Genomic DNA, 27,759 nt, shown 5'->3' with positions numbered 1-27,759 from the left:
GGTAATCCCAAGGTTTTTAGTGGGCTAGCAGGGTTTAAGAGAAAGGGAAAGATGTTTGAGTCTCTGGGACCTATAGTAAGGAAGAAAAGGGTATAGGAGACTATCACACTTCTGGAAAGCAGTCTCAAGAGTCTACTGATAACCTTTTTGGGTCCAGCCCTATAAGGATAAAAGATTTGTTATTTCTTGCCATGTTCTCTTAATTCTGTTCTTGGGACACATAGTACAAGATGGACTGGGACTATGAAATTTTTTTTACCCCTTTTCCACTGTATAGAGATGATATTTGGATCTTTTTCCAATGAAAGCTATGCAGTTCTCAGGGTAAAAAAAGTAAAAGGGAAGGTCTTTCAACTGTTAAAGAGTATCCACTAAAAATGTACTACAGATATCATATATAATGATCAAATGTTAGAAGAATTCCTACCAAAACCAACAATAAGTTAGGCTATTATTACTATTAATAAGCAGTGTCATATTAAAGACAATAATGTGGGCCCTCACCCGTGGTGCAAGGGGTGAAGTCTCAGCACTATGAAGCTCTTGACAGCCACTGCAGCATGAGTTTGCTCTCTGGCCGGGGGTTAACCCACATGGTGCAGCAGACTTCTGTCTCTCCCACTGCTCCCCTCAGCAGTGCATTTTAGTAGATTTGCCTGCTGTGCTCCCCACTATGTCTCTGGTGAATCCTCTCATCCCACTGCACCTCTGGCCCACACCTCAGCTCTTTAATACAAAAATAAATAGAATAAATCTTTTTTTTTTTAAATATTTATTTATTTATTTATATAAGCACTGGATACAGTCAGAAGCGCTGGAGTGTGAGAGAATTCACCAGAGCCAGAGCAGGGAGCAGAGCAGGCAGAAGGACCGAAGTACACTGCTAAGGGGAGCAGCGGGCGGCAGGAGAGGTCTGCGCGTCATGTGGGACCCTCCTCCAGTGGCCGGGGAGTGGCCAGGGAGCAGCCTGGGATCGAACCGGTGCTCTAGAGGCTGCGGGCAGCTTCGCAAGCCAGTGCTCAACCACTGCACCACCAGAGAGGCCCCCCAAAAAAATAAATAGAATAAATCTTTAAAAAAAATAAAGACAATAATGTAACAAGATAAAATGTTTGTAAAACACAAAGCTGTCAGACTATTGAGATAACACAGATGTCTTTTTAGAAAATTCAAGGCTCTGGGGTGGGGGGGGGAAGCAAATATTGTCTTAAAAATGTAAAAATGATAAATGTTAAAAAAATTAGAAAAATAAAAAATCCAATTTAAAAAAAAAAGTAAAAAAGAAAATTCAAGGTTCCAGCTCGGAGCCTTGCTAACCCGGCTATTTGCTAAATCAAAAGTAGGGAGGATAAGAGTTTTTTGGGATACTGGGGTTTGCCTTTTCTTACAATCTGGCCTTTATGGCAAATTAACATACTAATTTAAAATGCAGACCCTGTAGCCAGACTGGTTACTCTGAACCCCTAAATGCCTGTGTGTCCTCCTCTGCAAAATGGAGATAATATCAATACCTACTTTATTTGGACTGTTAAAAGAGCTTAGAACTGGGCTGGCTAGTGGTAGGTTCTGAATAAATTTCAGTTCTCATTATTGGTACTAATTACACAAAATCATTGAATTAGTTTCAAAAAGTATAAACCCAGAAAGATTAAGAAAGCAAGTGGGGCCCATCTGCACAAAAATCTTCTAACAAATTTTGGGAAGGTGGAAACTCAAAATTTGGGGACGTTCAGCTGTATAGAATTTGGGGGCAGCTGGGGACTCAGAATGCCAATTATGAAGGAGGAGAATGACAGGAAGGGCTAAAACTCCAGGGAATCATTTAAACTCTGAGGGTGAGATAGCTGGCTCTCTCCACCCCATGATCAAAATATTTGATAAACAGGTGCTAACCCTGAGGCAAAAAATTAGAGGATTCTTCTCTTTAAAAATGGAATCAGGGCCTCCCCTTGTGGCACAGCGATTGAGCACCCAGTTCGATCCCCGCCACCAGCGAGGGTCCCACATGGTGCGACAGACCTCTCCTGCAGTGCCCGCTGCTCCCCTCAGCAATGTACTTCGGTCTTTCTGCCTGTTCTGCTCCCCACTCTGGTGAATTCTCTCACCCTCCCGCACTTCTGACTGTACCCAGTGCTTGTATAAATAAATAAATAAATCTTTAAAAAAATAAAAATGGAATCAGGGGCCTCCCTGGTGGCACAAGGGGTTTAAGACGCAACCTATGGAGCAATCTGCAGCCACTGCAGCATGAGTTCTATCCGTGGCGGGGGAGGTGACCCACATGGCGCAGCAGACCTCTCCTGATTTGCCCGCTGCTCCCCTCAGTAGATCTGCCTATTCTAGTCCCCACTCTGTCTCTGGTGAATCCTCTCACCCCCCCCCCCCACATCTCTGGCCTATACCCCAGCTCTTGTATGAATAAATAAATCTTTTTTGAAAAATGGAATCAATATTTTCAGCTAACTTTGAGGGACTAGTATGAGTACGGACACCCCCAAACAAGAAATCCTTAAGACTGGCCATTTCATGCCCAACGAACATCCCCAGTCAGCTTTTAGCTCCACCTGTGTCTTGACAGGTTACTTGAAATATTTTTTTGAGGTATTTCTCTGAGACTTAGGGCTCCTCTAGGGTAAATCTTGGCTCCCCAGTATGTTCTGCATACATTAAAAAGCTTAGGTTCAATTCACACTCATATGGCTTTAAATTAGATTCTTTTTAACCATAATTTTGACCAAATAGCTTTTAAATTGCCTAATTCTTAAACATGTATTGAAAAATAGAGGTCAGGGTCCTCCCTGGTGGCGCAAGGGGTTAAGTTAAGCACTGCACTATGAAGCGGTCCGCAGCCTCTGCAGCACGAGTTCCATCCCCGGCCGGTCAGGGAGCAACCCACATAGCACAGCAGACCTCTCCTGTCTTACCGGCTGCTCCTCTCAGCAGTGAAATTCGGTCAATTTGCCTGTTCTGTTCCCTACTCTGTCTCTGGTGAATCCTGTCACCCCCCGCATCTCTGGCCTGTACCCCTACTCTTGTATGAACAAGTAAATACATCTTAAAAAAAAAAAGAAAAAAGAGGGGCCTCCCCGGTGGCGCAGTGGCTGAGCGCTGGGTTGCAAAGCTACCCGCAGCCTCTGCAGTGCCAGTTCGATCCCTGGCTGCTCCCCAGCCACCAGAGGAGGGTCCCACATGGCGTGCACACCTTTCCTGCCGCCCGCTGCTCCCCTCAGCAATGTGCTTCGTCAGTCTGCCTGCTCTGCTCCCCGCTCTGGCTCTATTGGGTTCTCTCACCCTCCTGTGCTTCTGACTGTACCCAGTGCTTGTATAAATTAAAAAAAAAAAAAAAGATAAATGAGGGTCAGCATACAATGCGGAAAATGGCAACTTGGAAAATAAATACCGAGATTAATAGTAATAGCCCTGGAGGAAACAAATAATTCAGGGAACAGATGAACTTAAATATTAGTGTTGCTAAGGCTAATTTTTTTATCAGGACCCACAAAAAGGACATAGCACAGGCTGCTGGCTAACATCACAAATCTAAACCTAAGTCAGCCTTCATTTATGGAAAACACCTTTTCAAGGAAACCTAACAATCAGCAATCACAAACTGTCAACTCAGTTTACTAGTTCCCCTAACCCGCGAAAACATGGTGGGTCAGCCTTATAAAGAAATTCCCGATCTCTTAGCCACCACATCATGTTTCTGCGTTGCCTTCTCTAAAGGTCTACAAAACCTGCCTTTGCATATCTCTGGAGAAGTGTTTCATTGTTCATGCATGAGGTCCTGCCCTTCCCTAATCCATGTATTGTCCCTCCAATAAGGGACATCAAACTCATTACTGGGGAAAAAAAAAACTTGTTACTGATTTGTTTTAGTTTTGTCATTTAACAGTATCCTAGGATTCAAAAAAGATAGATTGTTTTAAAAAATTAGATACCAAGAAAATAAGGAATAGAGCAAGAAAGAGCTGTGGGAAGTGAAAAGGATAATTGCTGGTTGAGGATTGCTTTTGAAGAGTGGAAAGATAAGGGAAAGGAATCTCCCAGAAAATGCGCAAATACATTGAGAAAGAATACATGTGGGGGAAAAATGATAGGAATCTAATTGATTACCTAAGTTCTTACCTCAACAGCAATGCCAGTAAAAGTGAAAAGAGAATAGTAGATGATGGAAATTTAATAAAAATCATAGAAGAGGGCCTCCCCGGTGGCGCAGCGGTTGAGCGCTGGGTTGCGAAGCTACCTGCAGCCTCTGCAGCGCCAGTTTGATCCCTGGCTGCTCCCCGGCTACAGGAGAAGGGTCCCACATGGCGCGCAGACCTCTCCTGCCGCCCGCTGCTCCCCTCAGCAGTGTACTTAGTCGGTCTGCTTGCTATCCCCTCTGGCTCTGGTGAATTCTCTCACCCTACTGCGCTTCTGACTGTACCCAGTGCTTGTACAAATAAATAAATAAATCTTTAAAAATTAAAAAAAAATCATAGAAGATAATTTCCCTGAACTTATAGGAGACCTGAGTATTAATATTGAAGAAGCTGAGTACCTTACGTATCAATCTTAAACTATTTAGAATAAAATATTCCCTGTTGTGGGGCTCAGTAAGTTTTGTTATTCCTTTTGGGTCTTGAGTAAGCCTTTGAAGCAATACCTTATAGCATTTACTGGTAATTTCTCTAACTGTGCAATTTGTTTTGAATTTTAGTTCCTCAAATAATTTCTCATTGCTCCCTACTAAAGGACAAACACAGAGCATTTGTAGTTAGGCCACACATTCTCCTTCCATTTGGCTGTGTCTCTGGATAAACCTCAAGGTAAGTAAATTACCATCTTTGGCAAAGCGGCTTTTCTTCCACACCTAAGCATGTGGCCCTCTTATTTCTTGTTCTTGTTTCTCTTAGGAGGCAAGAGAAAAGGCACTAGGGTCACACAGATTGGTGTTAAAATCCTAACTGCATAACATAATTGCCCCACTGTTTACTCTTACTACTTGGAGTCAAACAACAGGAACCTGGAGAAGGCCTTGGACAGCAGATTTCCTCCCCAGAAAAGCCTCAGGATCAGGAGAACTGACTAGTGAACATTGTAAGTATAAAATTGATCCCTGATGGCCTGTTGCTACCATGTGCCTATTTATCTCCAGGGCAGCATTAAGCCATGGACTGGCTGTTGCCAAACCGGAGTGAAATGACTAAACAGTGTCTATCTAGTATAGTCCTGTGCTGGGGTGAGACGAGCCAGGGGGCCACCTTGCCAGCTTATTTCTGTCTTTGACCAGAAGATGAGAGGTTGGTTTCTATTCCAAGACCTGAGACCAAGGTATCTTGCACAGATCCAGGTGAAGCTGAAGCACATTCTGTGCAAATGAGATAGGCCCCTAGAAACTGGGTCTGGAAGTTTGAGACCTCTGTGATGTTTGCCTGGAGTTTTGTTTTCCTTTTTTGTATCTTTTCATCATTATTAAAATCTTGTGTTAGTATACTATGTAGAGTCTTGACTTTTTTCAGTTGTCTAAGCCTATATAACTGTTGAAGATGACACTGTAAATGAAGTAATTGAAACTGTGTTTGACTTTCTAGTTTAAGCAATGGCTAAGGTTTTGTTTGGAGAGAGAAAGATGAAAAATGGGACCACGATTTAGAACTACAGATGGCAGCCTAGCCACTGAGTCATCCTTGGTTTAAATTTGCCCTAGTACTGTAACTTTTGATGGGAAGTTAAGCGTAGCAATAGAAGGTAAAAGTGGCAGGTATATATGGGAACAGAGAAATAACTAAATGGATTAAACCATATTCAGACATGGGAAGTCCCACTGAGTATACTGTACCTTTGGTTGCTTTGGTAAAAATGCAGTGAACTAGGAAAGAGTCCTAGGCTGTCCAGTCTACCAAGCATGACTGGTTCCTGTATAAAGGGAAGGACAGGACACCAAAGGAGCCATGGGAAGATAGTTTGTTTGGTGAGAATGTGACCCATCTGGTAGACTAAAGAGACTCTCCCAGGAGAAGGCATCAAGAAAAATAAACTCTTCAATCAAAAGACTGTAACCTTTGTGAACTGAAAGAATTTTCCTGAGGAGTCACTGCTGAATTAGAGTTAACACAGTAACAACAAAGGAACTGTTTTACTTGCTTTAGGTACAGCCCAAAGAAGGGCATGCTTGGCCTAATCAAGAATTCAATTAGCTGCAACTTTTGTGGAAATGTGGGTAGTAGGGCAAGTTACAAAACAGCTGGGTCAAAGTGACATCTTTTAAATGTGCTGTGACAAAAGGGCCTCCAGTTACTTGGACTCCGTGTGTGACCCACTGTGGGAATGGAGGATGGAATCTCAGGACCAGTAAATCAACCAGAAATGTTCACTAACCTGCCTTTCTTTCCCTTTTCAGAAAATGGCAACCCAGGAGTCCTCTGATGAGAGGATTTCCCAGTTTGATGATGCTACAATTGCGGAGCTGTCTGCTCTACTAGGCCCAAAAGCCATCTATATAAAGGAGATGGAGGAGGAGCAACATAGAGAGTGCATGAAAATGAAGAAAGGCTTTAACTCACAAATGCGAAGCGAAGCAAAAAGGTTAAAGACCTTTGTCACCTATGAGTCCTACAGTTCATGGACACCAAGGGAGATGGCAGCAGCTGGGTTTTACCTCACTGGCGTAAAATCCGCAGTTCAGTGCTTCTGCTGTAGCTTAGTCCTCTTTAACACCAGTGTCCAGAAATTACCCTTGGAAGAGCACAATAAGTTTCGTCCCAATTGTGAGTTCCTTTTGGGCAAAGATGTTGGTAACATTGCCAAGTATGATATCAGAGTAAGGAATCCAGAAGACAAGCTGAGAGGAGACAAAGCAAGGTACCAGGAAGAGAGGGCCAGGCTGGAATCCTTCGAAAACTGGCCATTTTATGCCCAAGCAATATCCCCAAGAGAGCTCTCAACTGCTGGGTTTGTCTTTACAGGTAATTTGAAATCATTTTCAAAGTTCTACCTGTGGATTTCCATGGCAGTATTTTATGAATTGTTCCTTGTGACGTGTGGCATTAGATATAAGGTCTATTCTATATAATTCAACTTCAGTAATTTTATGTCATCTTTATTTTGTCACATTTTTGTTTCATGTGTAAATTTGCTAATTATATGTAAAACAAGACAGTTATTTTTCCTTAAATTTGGACCTTAGGGGTTAAGTATTAGCACTCTGAAGCTATCACCAGCTGCTGTGGCATAAGTTGGATCCCCAGTCAGGGAGATGACCCACATGGCACAGCAGACCTCTCCTGTGTCACCCATTGTTCCCCTCAGCAGTGTATTTCAGTCACTCCACCTGTTCTGCTCCCCACTCTGTCTCTGGTGAATCCTCTCACCACCCCCTGCATCTCTGGCCTATACCCCAGCTCTTGTATGCATAAATAAATAGAATAAATAAATAAAATTGGAACTTAGATAATTCTGACTGCATCAAGGACCTGTTTATAAAATCATGAGGTTATCCTGACCCAGTCTCCTCACCTATCCTTTTGCTGCTTTTATATGATGTCTTTGATTCTTTTAATTTCTTTTGTTTATTTTGATCTTCAGTCTAACTCTAATGTATGGGCCAATTGCATTTCAGAAAATTGTACTTTGAATTGTCCTTGTTATGCCATAAAGGTTATGAAAGATGTGAACAAGGACTGTAATAACAATAACAGCTATTATTTACCAAGTACCTGCTTGATGCTAGGCACAAATGAAGCACTAACTCTAATCCCCAAATGAAGCACTAACTCTCATTGCCCCCATTTCACAGTTGATTATATGGAGACTCCAGGCATTTAAGAAAGGTGCATAATTCTTCACGGAAATTTCAGGACAAAGCTACAAGCTGGGGGCCTCCCCGGTGGCGCAGCGGTTGAGCGCTGGGTTGCGAAGCTGCCTGCAGCCTCTGCAGTGCCGGTTCGATCCCCGGCTGCTCCCTGGCCACTGGAGGAGGGTCCCGCATGGCGCGCAGACCTCTCCTGCCGCCTGCTGCTCCCCTCAGCAGTGTACTTCGGTCCTTCTGCCTGCTCTGCTCCCGGCTCTGGCTCTGGTGAATTCTCTCACCCTCCCTCGCTTCTGACTGTACCCAGTGCTGGTATGTATAAACAAACAAACAAACAAACAAATAAATAAATCTTAAAAAAAAAAAAAAGCTACAAGCTGGGTATTCTCACTGTGCTGGGGTTTCTCTGCTTCATGAGTGCTGGGGTTTCTCTGCTTCCCCACTGCTTTTTTTCCTGAGAGCTAAATAGCAAAAACCCGGACCAGAAAGCGACTGGGGTAGATATACTGAGGGAAACATCCAGTTCTGTATGTGAAGTATGGCCAGGGCCAAGGGGTGGGGTCCCAGTTTAGAAAGTGGTCATATTGGGCAGCGGGGCTGTAAGTGGAAACTCAACGAGATGGGTGTGAGTCAGACATGCTGGAGTGATTGTCGCAGGTGCCAAGGGCAGTCAGCTCCGAGTGGGCTTCTGGACTACCCTACCAGAGCACTACAGGGTAATTGAAAGTTTTTCTTTCACATGTAGGTAAACGGGACACTGTGCAGTGCTTTTCTTGTGGTGGATGTTTAGGAAACTGGGAAGAAGGAGATGATCCTTGGAAGGAACATGCCAAGTGGTTCCCCAGGTAAGTACATAAATATTTTCTGCTTAATGTAATTATCAGTTTTCTTAAAACAACAAGACAAAACCACCTTCCTGGAATACCCCCTTCAGTTTTGATCTATCCAAAATTGCAACACTCTTGAATTTATCCAAGCAAGAAAGACCTGATTGCATCTTGAAAAATCTGAATAATATAATTTTAAAATAGTTTGAGAAATGTTGTTTAATTGTTCCAAGTGCTAAAATGTTTTGCCAAGGAGAGGTTTCAGGACCTGCCTTAATAAGAATGATTATAATAGCTATGATGTAAGGCTATGTAAAGGAAGTTGGAAATAAAAAACAATGTTTAAACATTACTGAGTTGGTATACTGCTGAATGTATAGCAAATTAAAATATTTTACCTTAAAAATTCAGTTTTGATTAGAAAATGGAATATATTTTTAATTTAATGCTGTATTTACTAATATTTTTATTTGGTATTATATATAACAAATACAGAATCATTCTTTACAAGTTTTTAGAACTTTTATTATGGAAAATTTGACAGAAAAGAAGGAACTATAATATAATCAACACTTATGAACATTGGCCCAATTAATTCCATCCGTCTCTCACCCACCTTTTCCCTTGGAAATAATAATAACCAAATTATTAGGGCCTCCCTGTTGGCACAGAGGTTAAAGTCTCAGCACTATCAAGCTATAGCTAACCACTTTTGCATGAGTTCAATCCCCCGCCAGGGAGCTAAGGCACATGGTGCAGCAGACCTCTCCTGTGTTGCCCACTGCTCCCCTCAGTAGTGTATTTCAGTAGATGCACCTGTTCTGCTCCCAACTCTGCCTCTGGTGAATCCTCTAAGCCCCACTGTACCTTTGGCCTACACCCCAGTTCTTGTATGCATAAATAAATAAAAATAAATCTTAAAAAATAAAAGAAAACATGTCACATCCCTGTTTATGGCAAAACTGGGACTAACATTCTAAACTCTTGACCTCTAGCACATTTGTTACTATACCACCACTAGACAATAAAACTGAATTTGAATTAGAGGGATTTTTAAAGTTTATTTAAGAAGGTTCTCTTCAATAGAAAGGAATATCTTATTTGAAATGGGATTCAATATGCTTTGCAAAAAATTAGTAATTTCTGGGCCTCCCCGGTGGCGCAGCGGTTGAGCGCTGGGTTGCGAAGCTGCCCGCGGCCTCTGCAGTGCCGGTTCGATCCCCGGCTGCTCCCTGGCCACCAGAGGAGGGTCCCACATGGCGCGCAGACCTCTCCTGCTGCCCGCTGCTCCCCTCAGCAGTGTACTTCGGTCCTTCTGCCTGCTCTGCTCTCCGCTCTGGCTCTGGTGAATTCTCTCACCCTCCCACGCTTCTGACTGTACCCAGTGCATGTATAAACAAAACAAACAAACAAACAAATAAATAAATAAACATGCCTCTATTAAAAAAATAAATAAATAAATAGTAATTTCTGTTTGAGGTATGATTATGTATTTTGGTCAGTAGATAAAATAATTTTTATATAGTTTCTCTTACTACCAGTAAGTTTTATACAACCACAGTAACTAGATTTATTCATTATAGTTAAGCAAAATACTGCAACTTACATGTTTTTTGTAAGTCACTTTCTTTGATTGTGTTACATATTTTGTTTCAAGAAAAAAGATAATCTGCAGCTTTAATTTAAAATTATTACTTATGGGCCTCCCTGGTGGAGCAGCAGTTGAGCGCTGGGTTGAGAAGCTGCCCGCAGCCTCTGCAGCGCTGGTTCGATCCCCGGCTGCTCCCTGGCCACTGGAGGAGGGTTCCACATGGCGCGCAGACCTCTCCTGCCGCCCGCTGCTCCCCTTAGCAGTGTACTTCGGTCCTTCTGCCTGTTCTGCTCCCTGCTCTGGCTCTGGTGAATTCTCTCACCCTCCCGCGCTTCTGACTGTACCCAGTGCTTGTATCAATAAATAAATAAATCTTTAAAAAAATAATAAAATAAAATTATTACTTATAATATAAATTTATTATAGATGATCTTACTAATGGAAATAATTTGATGGGAACAATGATAATTCTCATAAATAACTTTTGGGGTGTTTTTTGGACACTTTTATCAAAGTATAATAAATAAACAATTTTAAGTATACAGCAATAAATTTAATGAATGTTCTGTGCAACCATCACCACATTAATAGATAAAGGATTTTTATCACAATATCAAGGTAAATTTTGTTTATTAATTATAGATGTGAGTTTCTTCAAAGTAAGAAATCTTCAAAAGAAATTGCCCAGTATATTGAGAGCTACAAAGGATTTGTTGGCGTCACGGTAATTTATAACAATTGGTTTTCCCAAATTGGCTTTTGACTATATAATAATATCGGAATTAGAAGGGGCGGATTCTTTTTTCAGGGTCTGGTTTTTCCTTCTTTCATTATTCTACAACTCATCTGGCAGTGAAGAAATGCATGTTCTCCTACTAAATTCAAGCCCTTAGAGTTAGTTGCCTTTTGAGGCTGCCCGCTTCTCAGTGCCCATGTGAATGAGATATTCGGCCCTCCATATATAACTGCCCACAGTAGGTCTCAGAGCTGCTGCCATCTCCCAGGTTTTTTTTTTTTTTTTTTAAAGATTTATTTATTTATTTATTTATTTATACAAGCACTGGGTATAGTCAGAAGCATGGGAGGGTGAGAGAATTCACCAGAGCCAGAGCAGGGAACAGAACAGACAGACTGATGAAACACACTGCTAAGGGGAGCAGCGGGCGTGGCAGAAGAGGTCTGCGCGCCATGTGGGACGCTCACCCGTGGCCAGGAATCAAACTGGCGCTGCAGAGGCTGTGGGCAGCTTCGCAGCCCAGCGCCAAACCACTGTGCCACCAGGGGAGGCCCCCCCGGGTTATTTTATGTCCTATCATAGGGACTTGATGCTTGTAAAAGTTTATTCCCTAGTGGTAAGGACAGAAAACCCAACCCAGATTGACTTAAGTGAGTTTATTGGCTAATGTGTGTCTCAGATGAGAATGCTGCACAGGACGTGGCCTGAAGGTGGGAGAGGTGTGTTTTCTCAGAAGTTGGGGTGCAATGATCAGGGAAGATCCATTGCTCAATACCAAACCTACTTCTGAGTCCAGTTTCCTTCCTGTTATTTCATATTTCCTCATTAATTACAGTAAATTGTTAAAAACCTTAAGTGACTTCACTTTTAAGCTGGAGTTCTAAAAAAACATGACCCGAAGTTTCTTGTCGGGTATAAGTAAACATTCCCAGGCTTGTTTTTCTTTTGTACTGCATTAAAAATGCCAACATTAATAAAAAAATTAAGGGAGGGCCTCCCTGGAGGTGCAGGGGTTAAAAGTCTCCGTGCTATCACTGCAGCATGAGTAGTCCCTGGCCAGGGAGCTAACCCACATGGCGCACCAGACCTCTCCTGTCTTGCCCACCGCTCCCCTCAGCAGTGTATTTCAGTCAATCTGCCTATTCTGCTCCCCACTCTGTCTCTGGTGAATCCTCTCACTCCCCTGCACCTCTGGCCTATACCCCAGTTCTTGTATGAATAAATAAAAATAAATCTTTAAAAAAAATTAAGGGAATGAGTCTCCAACAGGCATGCCACTCAGTTCAATAAAACTCTTCATTTGGGGGAAGTGAGTTTTTTTTATTCATTGATAGGTATAAACTTTATAAGCCAAACTGTTGATAACTTGAATTTTAACTTTAATCTGAATTTTCCTCAGGGAGACCATTTTGTGAATTCCTGGGTCAAGAGAGATTTACCTATACCACCAGGTAATGACTCAGACATATTCAGATTTGTAATGTGGTGGCAGCAGGAACCCCAGGGTAAGTGGGACACTGAGTCAAACTTTCATTTAAGGTTCATAATTTGCAGAAACAAGTTAGCATACATTTAGTTTCAAATTCTCACCCATGTAGAAAACAGGAACCAAGTCTCCAGCCAGTCCAACTTAGGAAGCCCAAAGGACTACCCCATTGAGTGGACACCTCAAAATGCAGGAAATAAATCTGTCTGTTGTTAAGAGAGCTATCTGGATATTGCCTTTCTCAAATCTTGACACTGAACTAGGGAGGAGAGGAAACTTCAGTACCTTTCCTTGTTTTATTTTGATACTAAATGAAGAAGAGATAATTTTAAAATGCTTTCTTAGAGAAAAAATGAACAGGGCCTCCCTGGTGGCGCAAGGGGTTAAGTTTCAGCACTATGAAACTATCAGCTGCCACTGAAGCACGAGTTCAATCCCCAGCCAGGGAGCTAAGCCACATCTCATGGCAGACTTCTACTGCTTCGCCCTCTGCTCCCCTCAGCAGTGAATTTTAGTAGATCTGCCTGTTCTGCTCCCCACTCTGTTTCTGGTGGATGCTCTCACTCCCGCCCCTGCACGCTAGCTCTTGTATGCATAAATGAGTAAAATAAATCTTTAAAGAAAAAAATGACCCGGCCTCCCCTGGTGGTGCAGGTGGTTGAGTGCTGCACTGTGAAGCTGCCCACAGCCTCTGCAGCACTGGTTCGATCCCAGCTGGCTGGCGAGGGTCCCATGTGGCGCAGCAGACCTCTCCTGTCTCACCTGCTGCTCCCCTCAGCAGTGTACTTCATCAGTCTGCCTGTTCTGTTCCCCGCTCTGTCTCTGGTGAATTCTCTCACCCTCCCATGCATCTGGCCTGTACTCCGGTTCTTAAATAAATAAATAAATATTTTTTAAGAAAGAAAGAAAGAAAAAAAATGACCATTATAGAAATAAGTCAATTTACTAGATACCCACCATATAACTACCACTGTGCTTCAGCATTTCTGACAGAGGCTCAGTCTTGTTGTATCTATACCTTTCTTTTCTTTTAACTCCTTGTCCAATAATATATTGAAATAATATCCATGCATTACATTATTTCATTTGTAAATAGGGAGGGATAACTTGAACACCAATACTTTTAATATCAGAGCTTGCTGATCTCCTCATATACCTTTTATTCAAGGTTATTGCAATGACAGCATCTTTGCTAATGAAGAACTACGACTGGACTCTTTTAAGAACTGGCCCCAGGCATCCCCTGTGGGAGTGGCAGCTCTGGCCAAAGCAGGTCTTTTCTATACAGGTGAGTCAGCAGTTTGTACCAAGCTCTTGCCTTGCTAGCCATTTCAACCCCACATATACATAATCCTGGCCTTATATTTATCTAGACTCATGTTTTCCATTCTTTGAATCAGTCCTTATATATCCCTTTTCCTGGCTGTATCATAAATCCTCAACTAGTTTTCCATATGTCTCTTAAGTAGTGAAGCTCCAAATGTGAAACCTTAAAATATGGACTAATAATAATATAAGTTTTCTGTTTGGAATAATTGTCATTTCATTTACTTTCTACACATTAGTTTCTTCCTTACTCTTGCTCCTAGAAACTGTCACATTATCCTCTGCCTCCCTATCTTTAATACAAATTTAGTAGTCAGATGGAAAGGAGCTGAGATCTTTAAGCTTTTTTTCTGTAGGGTAACATGCCCAGCTAAAAATTGGGACTTCTGTCATTATGGAAGAGTGAGAGATACTGGGAGTGTGGAGAGCAGAAGACTTTTTCACATTCTCCTTGAAAGAGAAAGCCAGCAAATTATTTTTTAATTTAATTTAATTTTATATATATTTTCATCATTCTTCATTTTTGTTTGATGCGTGCTTTTTCCTCTCAGGAGTAGTCCCCACAAAATTCCCACCACCAATTTACTATCATCACCGTAGTCCCTTGTGTTAGAACACATTCCTTCCCCTATTTTCCCTCTCCCTCCTCCTCCCCTGAAGAGTGTCTCTGATTAGTAGTTGCCAGTTAATTTTGTTTTTTAATTTATTATAATTATTTTTTTTTCCCAGTCCCATATTTTGTTCCCCTACATTCCTCCTATAAGTGAAACCACCGATATTTTTTTCTTTTTCCTTCTGGTTTATTTCACTGAGCATAATCCCTTCCAGCTCCATCCATGTTCAGCAAATTATTTTTTTTTAAAGTTTCAGATATTTACTTATCAGTGTAAACCAAACACAATACACTGACATGATTTTGTGCATCTAGAGGAGATACATTTCCTGGTAAGTGGAAAATTGTATGGTGCTTTCTGGAAGTCCTTAATTTTAAGCAGCTTTATAGTGAGATATTTCATTCAGAAATCGTACCTTTTTTCATCTTCTTTCTGTAATCTACATTCACTTAGAACTTGAAGTAATTACTAAGACCCAGTTTGTTCCAGGGTCCTGGGTTATTTTTTCTGCCCCAAATGACATCTGAATTGAACAAAGCCACATGCATGATATACAGTGCTGCTCCAGGGTCTTTGGCTGCAATGAATGCAAAGGGGGCTCAAGCTAGGATGCTTGGTCTGACTGAGTATCTGACAGGGCATAGTTACAGGAGAAGCCTTGGTTGGGCAGGGAAAAGAACAAATATGCAAGACCTGGGACCAAGTCTGTGACACACCAGGAAATTCTTTGATTCCTAAACATGTAGAATTTTTTAGCAGTTCACAGTATTCTCCTTTTAGCTGCAGATCCTTAGGAAGTTCCATTCTAATCCATACTGTGCTGGTTTCCCTTGGCTAAATTTCTACCCAAGGTGATCATAGAAAAGATATTGTGCCTTTCTAGGTACTTTGTTGACCTTTAGACTGAACACACACTGAACTACAGTACAGGTTCATGAAGATCTTTTCCTGAGAGGTCAAGCTGGTATCACAGAACAATACATAGTAGGGCAAAGTAGTGGTCACAATAACAGACATGTATTCCATTGGTATAAAAATGCCACACAATCTTAATAAGCATTTAGAAAGGCAATGTTCTCCCTGCTCTCTGTTCTGTCTTCCTTTTGCCCACCTTCTTCATGGACCCTCTCTTTATTGTCTTCAGCCTCTTCCTCTTTGAAGCTCCACCTCTTCACACAAATCCTAGTCCTTTTACCTTTTTCCAGTCTTGCACACTCTAGGACCTGCTAATCTTGGCCAGACACAAAGGGAGGTTTTCCTTTGTTCTAGGTTTGCAGTGATTACAGGGCTTCAAGCATGAAATGGTGAAATGATGGAGGGTAATTTCTTGTTCCATCCTTTGGCACATCGAAATGCCTATTTCATTCCAAAGAAATAGTCTCAGAGGAGCCTTGACTCTAGTTCTGAGAATAATGTGGTAAGAGGCATTTGATTATTTATGAGCTCACATGAGGGCCACTACATTTTTTTCACTTTTTTTTCTTTGAACTTCAAATACATTTCTGATTTATTCATTAAATAAATATTTATTGAGGGTCTAGTAAATGCTAGGCACTCTTCTAAGTCCATGAAATTCACTAGTGAGCAAAACAGACAAAATTCTCTTCCTCTATTGAGCTTCATTTCCACATTCTGATTTGCAAAGCTCTCTCTCCATGGCAGGAAGATAGGACTAGAGGGAGAAAGGTGCTCATCAACTGCTGGTACATAGGAGCCTTCAGTAACTGTTTGCTCATCACCCCATTCGTGGGAGAAGAGTCTAAGAGGAATATTGCTGGTGGCCCAACTTGTAACTTTGTCACAAAATCTAGTTAGAAATGAAAGTAGGGTTTTGCTAATAAAGGCATGGTGGATAATACCCGTGTCACTAAGGTATACACATGCCAATCATACTGATCAGATTTCCTTACCTCTAGGGATAAAGGACAAACTTCAATGCTTTTCCTGCGGAGGATATTTGAAGTGGAAGGAAGGTGATGGCCCATTAGAAGACCATGCCAAATATTTTCCAAAGTGAGTGGTTAATGGTTTTGCCAATTATACATGTATCTGTAAACACATTTAATTTTGTCTGTTCTTGAATCCAAATAAATGAAAGAGCCCTGTGTGCCACTTCATGATGGGCTCATCTTGTTCCACATTGTTTTTAAGATTCATCCATAGCCATGTGTATTGTTGTAGTTCAGTTGTTTTCATTGCTATACAGAATATTTTATGAATATAGAATAATTTTTCCGTTAATGTTGATTCAACATGAGTTGATTTCAAAGTGTTGCATATTCAAATACTGCCACTATGATGAACATTCTTCTACATATTTTCCAGTTTCATGTGTATTTCTTTAAGCTATGCAACAAACCATGGATTTCCAGTCATCAGATCTGCAAGTAGTCAACTTTACAGAGTGTGCAAAACATTTTTCAACATGTGCTACTGATTTGCATGTCCACTAGAATGTATGAGTTTCCATTGGTCCACTTTCTCACTAACTTTGTAGTGTCCAAATTTTAATTTTTTTAGTTTAATTACTAATAATTTTGAACATATTTTCCATACAATTTCCTTGTTCTTATCCTTCAGGAAAGTATCTGGCCTATTCCTGCTCTTTTTTCTTCCATATTAAGAAAATATTTGAAATATTCTTTATTATTTTTTATGGTATCCTTAAAAGTATTCCTTATTTTATCACTTATAGTATAATATAGTTTTTAGTTAATATTTATATAGCCACTCCAGCTTTTTTTTTTAATTGATGTACTTTCATAATGTTTATGACACATTAGGGCCTCCCCTGGTGGCTCAGCGGTTGAGCGCTGGACTGCAAAGCTGCCCGGAGCCTCTGCAGCACCGGTTCGATCCCCGGCTGCTGGGGGTGGGGATCCCACATGGCACGACAGACCTCTCCTTCCACGCCCTCAGCAGTGTATTTCATCGATCTGCCTGTTCTGTTCCCTGCTTTGGCTCTGGTGAATTCTCTCACCCTCCTGCGCTTCTGACTGTACCCAGTGTTTGAATAAATAAATAAATCTTAAAAAAAAATAATGTTTATGACACATTAAGTATGAAAAAGAGGTTACAAACAACCTAATTTCATTTATGTAAAAGTACAAAAGTGGATAGGTGAGTACCTTGAATGATGTTAGCTAGAATGTTTGGTTATCTAGGGCCTTGCTGGTGGCGCAGGGGTTAAGACACAGTGCTATCAAGCTATCGCCACTGCAACATGAGTTTGATCTCCAGCCAGGAAGCTAACCCTCAAGGTGCGGCAGACCTCTCCTGTCTGCCCTGCTGCTCCCCTCAGCAGTGCATTTCAGTAGATCCACCTGTTCTGCTCCCCCCTCTGTCTCTGGTGAATCCTCTTACCCCCCCACCTCTGACCACCCCAGTTCTTGTATACATACATAAATAAATCTTTAAAAATATATAGTGGTTATCTACTGGGAGAATTTTTTTTTTTTTGAGGCATGTTTATTTATTTGTTTGTTTGTTTCTTTTGTTTATACATGCACTGGGTACAGTCAGAAGCGCGGGAGGGTGAGAGAATTCACCAGAGTCAGAGCGGGGAGCAGAGCAGGCAGAAGGACGGAAGTACACTGCTGAGGGGAGCAGCGGGCGGCAGGAGAGGTCTGCACGCCATGTGGGACCCTCTTCTGGTGGTTGGGGAGCAGCCAGGGATCCAACCGGCGCCACAGAGGCTGCGGGCAGGTTCGCAACCCAGCGTTCAACCACTGCGCCACCGGGGAGGCCCGGGAGAATTTATTTTTAATTTCATTGAATACCTTTGATAAAAGTATTTTTATTTTATAATTTTTATAAGTATTTTTTTAAACATGGTATTCTCTTTTTTTTTTTTTTTTAAAGATTTATTTATTTATTCATACAAGCACAGGATACAGTCAGAAGCACGGGAGGGCTAGAGAATTCACCAGAGCCAGAGCGGGGAACAGAACAGGCAGAAGGACCGAAGTACACTGCTGAGAGGAGCAGCGGGCGGCAGGAGAGGTCTGCGCGCCATGTGGGACCCTCACCCAGTGAGGCCGGGGATTGAACCGGCGCTGCAGAGGCTGCAGGCAACTTCGCAACCCAGCGCTCAACCACTGCGCCACCGGGGGAGGCCCTATTCTCTTTTTTTTTTTAAGATTTATTTATTTATGAACAGAAGAGCTGGGGTACAGGCCAGAGATATGGGGTGGGGGGGGGTGAGAGGATTCACCAGAGACAGAGTGGGGAACAGAACAGGTAGACTGACTGAAATACACTGCTGAGGGGAGCAGTGGGCGAGACAGGAGAGGTCTACTGTGCCATGTGGGTTGCTTCCTGGCCAGCCAGGGATTGAACTCATGCTGCAGAGGCTGTGAGTTGCTTCATAGTGCGATGTTCAACCCCCTGCGCCACCAGGGAGGCCCAGTATTCTTTTTTTTTTAATTTATTTGTTTATGCATACAAGAACTGGGGTGTAGGCCAGAGGTGCAGGGTGCTAGGATTCGCCAGAGACAGAGTGGGGAGCAGAATAGGCAGATCTACTGAAATACACTGCTGAGGGGAGCAGCAGAAGAGACAGAGGTCTGCTGTGCCATATGGGTCACCTCTGTGGTCAGGGATCAAATCATGTTGCAGTGGCTGCCAATAGCTTGATAGCGCTGTATCTTTACCCCTGCACCACCAGAGACGCTCAAACATGGTATTCTTTTGGAAGTAATTTTGCTATTAAGCTATGAACTTTAAAGTGAGTTTCTTTTAGGCACAAGAGTTGGGTCTTATTTTTTAATAGTCCAACAACTGTTTTGTTGTTGTTGTTATTTATTTTATTTACTTATTTTATTAATAAATTCTTTTTTTCTTACATTGTTGTAGTCCCCATAGTTCTCCTACCACCATATCACCTATGAACCATCACCATATCATTTGTGTTCATCCCTCAGCTGTTTTTCCCACCCTCTTACCCTCTCCTTTGCTGTATGCCTCATTTCTATAGTTAGCTTGCTGGTTTTGACTTTTTCTTGACCTCTTGTTTGGTTCCTCTATATTCCACATATAATTGGGACCATTCAGTGCTTATCTTTTTCCTTCTGACTAATTTTGGCTTCTATAACCTCTTCTAGCTCCATCCATTTTGCCACAAATGGCATGAGTTTGTCTTTTTTTGATCACTGAGAAATAGTCCATTGTATAGATGTACCGTAACTTTTTGATCCATTTGTCTATTCTGGGGCATTTCCTTATCTTGGCTATTGTAAATAGTGCTGCAATAAACATAGGTTGCAGATTTCCTTTCAAATTAGTGTTTTTGTGTCCTTCGGGTTGATTCCTAGCAGTGGACTCGCTAGACCATATGGTAGATTCATTTTTAGTGTATGAGGCACCTCCACATAGCTTTCTATAGTGGCTAGACCAGTTTACATTCTCATCAGCAGTGTAAGAATGTTTCTTTATTTCCACATCCTCTTCAGTATTTGTTGTTTCCACTTTCTTTTAATGTGGACCATTCTTACTGGAGGGAGGTAGTATCTCATTGTGGTTTTGATTTTCATTTCCCTGATAACTAGTGTGTTGAGCAATTTTTCATATGCCTGTTGGCCATTTCCCTTTCTTCTTTGGAGAAGTGTCTTTTTTAGTTATTTTGCCCCATTTTCGGACTGGCTTGTTTGTGTTATGTAAATTTTTGTAGGTCTTTGTTATCAGTCCCTTATCTGTCAAACAGTGTGAAAGTATTTTCCCCACTCACTAGGAAATCTCTTTGTTTTGATTATTAGCTCTTGTGCTGTAGAGAATCGTTTAAGTTTGATGTAGTCCCGGCTGTTTATCTCCTTTGTTTTCCTTGCTTCTGGAGAAGATTCCTCAAAGCTATTTCTGAGGTTTGTGTCATGGAATGTTCTGCCTGTGTTTTCTTCTGTATTTTATGGTTTCAGGTCTTACATTCAAGTCTTCTATCCATTTTGAGTTGATTTTTGTATGTGGTGTGAGATAGTAGTCGTGTTTCATTTTTTTGCATGTTGCAATTGTTTTCCTAAAACCATTTATTGAAGAGGTTCTCCTTGTTCCAGTATATATTCTTTGCTCCTTTGTTGTATATTAGTTGACCATATATATGTAGTTTTATTTCTGGGCTTTCAATTCTATTCCATTGGTTTCACTGTGTGTTTTTGTTCCAATACCATGAGGTTTTTATAATAATGACTTTGTAGTATTATTTGAAGTCTGGGAGTGTAATGCCTCTGTCTTCCCCGTTTTAGTCAGGAGAGCTTTTGCTATTCGGGGATCTTGGTGGTTCCATATGCATTTCATCAGCATTTGTTCTATTTCTCTGAAGAATGTCATTGAGATTTTTATTGGAATTGCATTACTCTATAAATTGTTTTTAGTAGGATGGACATTTTTATGATGTTGATTCTTCTGATCCATGAGCAAGGGAATATCTTTCCATTTCTTTGTGTCTTCTTCTATTTCTTTTAACAGTGTTTCGTAGTTTTCCTTGTATAGATCTTTTACCTCTTTTGTTAGGTGTATTCCCAGGTATTTAATTTTTGGGGTACAATTGTAAATGGGATGGCTTTCTTAATTTCTTCCTCTTGAGATTGATTGTTTTCATATAGGAAGGCTACTGATTTTTATTGATTGATTTTGTAACCTGCTACTTTACTAATTTGGTTTATTGTTTTAATTAGTTTTTCTGTGGTGTTTTTAGGATTCTCTATATTATCATATCATCTGCATATAATGATAGTTTCACTTCTTTCCCTATTTTGGATTCCTTTTTTTTTTTTTTGGTCAGGATTTTATGCCTTTATTTTTTAAAAGTAAAAATACATCAATCTTTTTTTTTAAAAAATATTTTATATAATTCTTACATCATTTTTCATCCTTGCACAATGCATGCATTTTCTTTTTTTTTTTTAATAGAGGCATGTTTTATTTATTTATTTATTTGTTTTGTTTGTTTGTTTTTGTTTATACATGCACTGGGTACAGTCAGAAGCGCGGGAGGGTGAGGATATTCACCAGAGCCAGAGCGGGGAGCAGAGCAGGCAGAAGGACCGAAGTACACTGCTGAGGGGAGCAGCGGGTGGCAGGAGAGGCCTGCATGCCATGTGGGACCCTCCTCCGGTGGCCGGGGAGCAGCCGGGGATAGAACCGGCGCCGCAGAGGCCGCGGGCAGCTTCTTCGCAACCCAGCGCTCAACCGCTGCGCCACCAGGGAGGCCCACAATGCATGCATTTTCATCTTGGCTACATTTCCCACACAACTGCACCCCCCCTTATCTTGACCCCAATCCCTCCTCTCCCCGCCCCCACCCCACCCCAGTAGTGTGTCTCTGGTCTGTGTTTATAGCAGTACTAGTTATTACAGTAGCTAAGCTATGGAAACAAACCAAATGCCCAAAAATAGATGACTGGATCAAGAAGATATACACCATGGAATATTACTCAGCAATCAAAAAAGATAAACATGCAGTTTGCAGCAACATGGATGGAGCTAGAAGGGATCATGCTCAGCGAAATAAGTCAGAAAGAAAAAGGAAAAATACCAGATGGTCTCACTCATAGCAGGAATTTAGAAATCCTTTTTTTTTTTTAAAGGTTTATTTATTTATGTATACAAGAACTGGAGTGTAGGCCAAAGGTGTGGGGGCTGAGAGAATTCACTTGAGACAGAGTAGGGAGCAGAACAGTTGGATCTACTGAAATACACTGCTGAGGGGAGCAGCAGGGGAACCAGGAGACATCTGCTATGCCATATGGGTTATCTCCCTGGCCAGGGATCGAACTCATCTTGCAGTGACTGGCCATAGCTTGATAGCACTGTGTCTTTAACCCCTGCGCCACCGGGGAGGCCTTGGATTCCTTTTATGTCTTTCTCTTGCCTAATTGCCCTAGCTAGGACTTATAGTACTATATTGAAAAGCCGTGGTGTGAGTGCGCAACCTTTTCTTATTCCAGATTTTAATGGGAAGGATTTCTGTTTTTCACCATTAAGTTCGCTGTTAGCTGTGCATTTGTCATATATGGCTTTTATTATGTTAAGATATTTCCCTTCTATCCTGAGTGTTTCAAGGACCTTCATCATAAATGGATGTTGGACTTTATCAAATGCTTTCTCAATGTCTATTGATATGATCACATGGCTTTTATTTTTCTTTCAGTTGATGTGGTAGATTATGTTGATTGATTTTCGGATGTTGAACCATCCTTGTGTCCCTGGGTGGAAGCGGGGGCAGGTGCTCCTTTTGCTCTCCCCTCAGCTCCCACCTACAGGACCCCATTTAATGGCCAGTGGATGGATTTCCATGCTGTTGCAACTGGGCAGGTTTGGGGGAGTTCCCATGGCACCCATCAACTAGACCACTGTAGCTGGCAGGCAGAATGTCCCATAGCTCTTACCCTGGTGTGGGTGGATGTCCATGCTGCCTGGGCTACTGTTGGTACTGGCTAAGAGCAGGGGTTCCCATGGCACCTGTTGACCAGACTACTGATGCTGGTGGGCAGGATGTCCCAGTACTCTCACCTTGGCATGGGTGGATCTGCACTGTTGGGAACGCTGTGGCAGCTGGGCAGGGGTTTCCTTCGACCAGACCACTTGGGGTAGTCAGAGGCCCCTGATGTAGGGCCCGGCACCATGAGGCTCTGGCTGTGGCTCTGTCCACTGGCAGGTACAGCAGGCTGAGTGGAATGCACTTCCTGGTATAGCTGGGGACAGCTGAGGGTCTCCATTACAGGGCATGGCAACTGGGAGGATCTGCCTGGTGGGCTTGGAGGCATGGGCTGGTGGAGTGGTATGGCTGAGTTCAGTGCTCAACAGGAGCTGGTGGCTGGTGTTCTGGCCCTGTTCACTAGGTGGCGCCATAGGGCTGAGTGAGATGTGCCTCCCAGCAGAGGCTGACGCCCGAGTTGCGTCTGGGGGAAGAGAAAAACAAGGGGTCAATTTCTGGGGAGCTGGCTGCTAGTGCTGAGGCCTGAGTTGCCCACTTGTGGGTATCTGGGGGTTCCAGATGTAGTAGGGTGGGGTTGCAGGCTAGGATCGAGTCCAGGCTGTAGGATGTCGGCTGGCTTGATGGGCTGGTTCCCCTTTCGGCTAGGTGCCTGAGCAGAAAGGACGCCTCCTTTTTTTGTCCCCTTTTTGGTTCTTGGGCAGCCTGGAGAATTGCTGGTGTTGTGTAGCTGGTTTAAAGCCTCTAGGTTTAGCTAAAAGCTCATTATCAGTCCTTTCATTAGTGTTTCTTTTCTTTTTTTGAGAGAGAGTTTGATCCCAGCCTCTCTATACCACCGTGTTGTTCCCAACAACTGTTTTCTAATGGGGGGGTGATTAAAATGTGTACATTTAATGTGATTATTAATATGGTTGGACTTAAATCTAATCTCTTGAATTTCTTTCACTCATTCAAATAAACTGAAAATATTTACAGATAGATTTAGAGGGAAATTGTAAAATAAGTAATATTTATTCAGTGTAAGGTATAGAAACTGATGATTCAAACAGTTGCAATTTTATGAGCCATGTGAGGGGCTACCTGTTGCATAAATTTATCCTTTAGTAAAGTCTGGTCCTCATAGGACTCTGGGTCTGCATTTGTATATTTATACCATGCCTCTTTGAATAGATCCAAGAAGACCGTGGGACTCTCAACCCAAAAGCAGATTAGTAGATAACAATAGACAGAAAAAAAATAGATAAGTAACCAGTGAATAAAATTTAAATCAAGATATAAATTCTCGGGGCCTCCCTGGTGGCGCAAGGGGTTAAGCACCGCACTATGAAGCAATCCGCAGCCTCTGCAGCACAAGTTCCATCCCTGGCCGGCCAGAGAGCAACCCACATGGGCAGCAGATCTCTCCTGTCTTGCCTACTGTTCCCCTCAGCAGTGTATTTCAGTCAGTTTGCCTGTTCTGTTCCCCACTCTGTCTCCAGTGAATCCTCTTACCATTCTCACCTCTGGCCTGTACCCCAGCTCTTATATGCATAAATAGATAAATCTTTAAAAAAAAGATATAAATTCTCTGTCAACTGCTTCAATTCATTAAATATTTTTATTGATTTACCATTGTTTTATTATCCCATCTCCTATTTCTCTGTTTCACTGACTTGTTTGAATTTGTGTATTTTTTACTCCATTTTATTTCTGTTGGCTAATTAGCTTTACGTTTTTGTCTTTTCAGTGCCTGCTCTAGAAATTACAGTGTGTTTTTAATGTATTAGCCACCTTCACATAATAATATATGAGCAAAATAATGGTATACTTTTATTTCTCCCCTACATGCTATTGTTTTAATGTATTTTACTTCCATATATATTATTTTTTTTACAATATAATAGCTTTAACAATTATCTTCATTTTATTATTTTTTCAATCATCCTTTATTTAATTTTTGCACAGATGAACTGGAATGTAGGCTAGAGGTGCAGGGGTTGAGAGGATTCACCAGAGACAGAGTGGGGAGCAGCACAGGCAGATTTACTGAAATACTGAGGGGAGCCACAGTCAAGACAGGAGAGGTATGCTGCGCCATATATGGGTTAGTTCCATGGCTGGGGATAGATCTCAGGCTGTAATGCTGATAGCACTGAGACTTAACCCGTAGGCCACCAGGGAGGCCCGCTTTAATAATAATCTTTAAATGCATTTTAAAAAGAGAAAATATCTCAACTTGCCCACTCAGTCTCTTCCCTGAAACCCATATTTCTATGAATAGGATCAAGTTTCCTTCTGTTATCATTTTCCTTTTAACTGCAGAATTCTTTTTTTTTTTTTTAAAGATTTATTTATTTATTTATACAAGCACTGGGTACAGTCAGAAGCGCAGGAGGGTGAGAGAATTCACCAGAGCCAGAGTGGGGAGCAGAGCAGGCAGAAGGACCGAAGCACACTGCTGAGGGGAGCGGTGGGCACAACAGGAGAGGTCTTTGCACCATGTGGGACCCTCCTCCGGTGGCCGGGGAGCAGCCAGGAATCGAACCGGCGCTGCAGAGGCTGCAGACAGCTTCGCAAGCCAGCGCTCAGCCGCCGCGCCACCAGGGGAGGCCCTAACTGCAGAATTCTTTTAACATTTCTTGTGGTGCAAGTCTGCTGGCAATTAACTGCATACATTTTGTGTGAAACAATCTGTACTTTTTCTTACTTTAGAGTCCTTTTCCTTCATGGGTCTATCGGCACAGTGACCTTAGACAATATCATTAAAATTTCTACTTGCTGTCTTTCTGTGACTAATCTTCTCTTCCTGGACTCATCTCCAAATCATGTAGGAAAACAAATGAAATGAAATGTTCTGCTTTATTTCCATGATTCTGTAGCACAAAAAATGAGCCCAAAATGGTTGATTGGTCCTCATTTTCCCATTGATCTACTCATATTTATAGTTCTTTTTTATCCATGTTAATCATTGTGGGTAGCTCTTTAGATTTCCTCCCTCAGTTCTTCAGGTAGATGACACTCATTAGTTTATAGTGTATTTATGTCTGAGTTTAAGGACATCTGGCAAAGAGTTTTTAGAGAATATACATGAGGTAGCTCTTTAGTCTTAATATTGATGAAATTTAAAAACACTAACCTTTTATTTGGGAATAATATTAGAGAAATGATGCAAAGATAATATAGAGGATTCCTATACCCTCACAGCAGGCTTCCCTTAATACTAACATCTCACATTACCATGTTACATTTGTCAAAATTAAGGCATTAATTAAGACTTGGTACATTACTGTCACTTCCAACTTTATTTGGATTTGACCAGTGTTTGTAAAATACTCTTTTGTTGGTTCAAGAATTCATAGGGGGGCCTCCCCGGTGGCGCAGCGGTTGAGCACTGGGTTGCGAAGCTGCCAGCAATCTCTACACTGCCAGTTGGATCCCTGGCTGCTCCCCGGCAGGCCACTGGAGGAGGGTCCCACATGGCGCGCAGACCTCTCCTGCCGCCCGCTGCTCCCCTCAGCAGTGTACTTCCATCCTTCTGCCTGCTCCGCTCCCTGCTCTGGCTCTGGTGAATTCTCTTACCCTCCTGCGCTTCTGACTGTACCCAGTGCTTGTATAAATAAAAAAAAAATAAAATAATCTACAAAGAGCTAATGAGACGCAACAAAAACAAAGAAAATAATCCAGTCCAAAAATGGGCAGAAGAGCTAAAAATAAACTTCTCTGAAGAGGAAATGCAAATGGCCAACAGGCATATGAGAAAATGTTCAACATCACTTGTCATCAGGGAAATGCAAATCAAAACTACAATGAGGTACCATCTTACACCAGTGAGAATGGCACATATTAAAAAAACTAGCAACACCAAATGTTGGTGAGGTTGTGGAGAAAAAGGAACTCTTCTGCACTGTTGGTGGGAGTGCAAACTGATCCAACCACTATGGAGAGCTGTGTGGAGATTTCTGGACCAACTTAAGGTAGAGCTTCCATATGATCCAGCAATTCCACTCCTAGGTATTTACCCAAAGGACACAGAAACATCAATTCCAAAGAGCACCTGCACCCCTATGTTTATAGCAGCACTATTTACAATAGCTAAGCTTTTGGGCAACCCAAATGCCCAAAAATAGATGACTGGATCAAGAAGATGTGGTACATATATACCATGGAATATTGCTCAGCATTCAAAAAAGATAAACACATACAATTTGCAGCAACATGGATGGCACTGGAAGGGATCATGCTCAGCGAAATAAGCCAGAAAGAAAAAGAAAAATACCGGATGGTCTCACTCATAGCAGGAATCTAGAAAACTTAAATAAGGGACCAGGAAAAAGAATAACTATAAGAAAGAAATAATCAAATCGACAAAGAACTATGAACCAGAGACACTCTATGGTGGGAGGGGGGAGGGGAAAGGAGGGCTTAGGGCCAAATTAAGGGTGTTGTAATTGTATGGGGAATATAAAAAATAAAATTTAAATTAAGAAGAAAAGCAATACTCAAAATATTTCACAGTATGAAAAACTGGATATAGCTTAGCTTCCAATTATACAAGAATGATCAAATAAAACTTACTTTTATATCAATTTGAAGAATTACAGAATTCTTTAAATTTGTAAAGAATATATAGTAAAATGGAAAATACTCAGTATATTGCTATGTGAAATAAGTAGGATATAAAACTGCATAATACTTTATCATAATTTTGAAAATATAAATAAAATAGTAAGGGAAAATAAAGCTATGTGAATAAGATAAATAAAAGTTCTTTAAAATAAAACAAAAAATAAATAAAATCTTTTAAAATATATATATATATATAAAAGAATTCATAGGGGGAGTTTTCTTCAGTACTTTTTGATTCTTTAGGTTCATTTTAGTTGGTTTCATGAATATTAAATATGCATTAATTCCACCAAATTTACTGGTTAGCCACACTTTATAAACCATTTACATTTCCGTTGTTGAGAGTTACCATATAAA

The 27,759-nt window shown here is 41.5% G+C and overlaps 1 protein-coding gene across 1 annotated transcript in view; it reads left to right on the top strand.

Annotated features, from left to right (window-relative positions):
• Nucleotides 1-6,388: 6,388 nt before the first annotated feature.
• Nucleotides 6,389-27,759, top strand: part of NAIP (NLR family apoptosis inhibitory protein) — a gene marked incomplete at both ends in the record, with an annotated part of 37,446 nt that continues 16,075 nt past the window's right edge. Inside the window, 6 exons of the mRNA XM_084232945.1 lie at nucleotides 6,389-6,950; nucleotides 8,538-8,637; nucleotides 10,853-10,934; nucleotides 12,346-12,397; nucleotides 13,601-13,720; nucleotides 16,289-16,385. Coding sequence (XP_084089071.1) covers nucleotides 6,389-6,950; nucleotides 8,538-8,637; nucleotides 10,853-10,934; nucleotides 12,346-12,397; nucleotides 13,601-13,720; nucleotides 16,289-16,385 — 1,013 coding nt within the window. The remainder of the gene's footprint in view (nucleotides 6,951-8,537; nucleotides 8,638-10,852; nucleotides 10,935-12,345; nucleotides 12,398-13,600; nucleotides 13,721-16,288; nucleotides 16,386-27,759) is intronic.

This window comes from Talpa europaea, assembly GCF_964194135.1.
Source record: "Talpa europaea genome assembly, chromosome: 5".
Classification (NCBI taxonomy): Eukaryota; Metazoa; Chordata; class Mammalia; order Eulipotyphla; family Talpidae; genus Talpa; species Talpa europaea.
The sequence above is the reverse complement of the archived record's forward strand: the minus strand, read 5'-3'. Positions and strand labels throughout refer to the sequence as shown.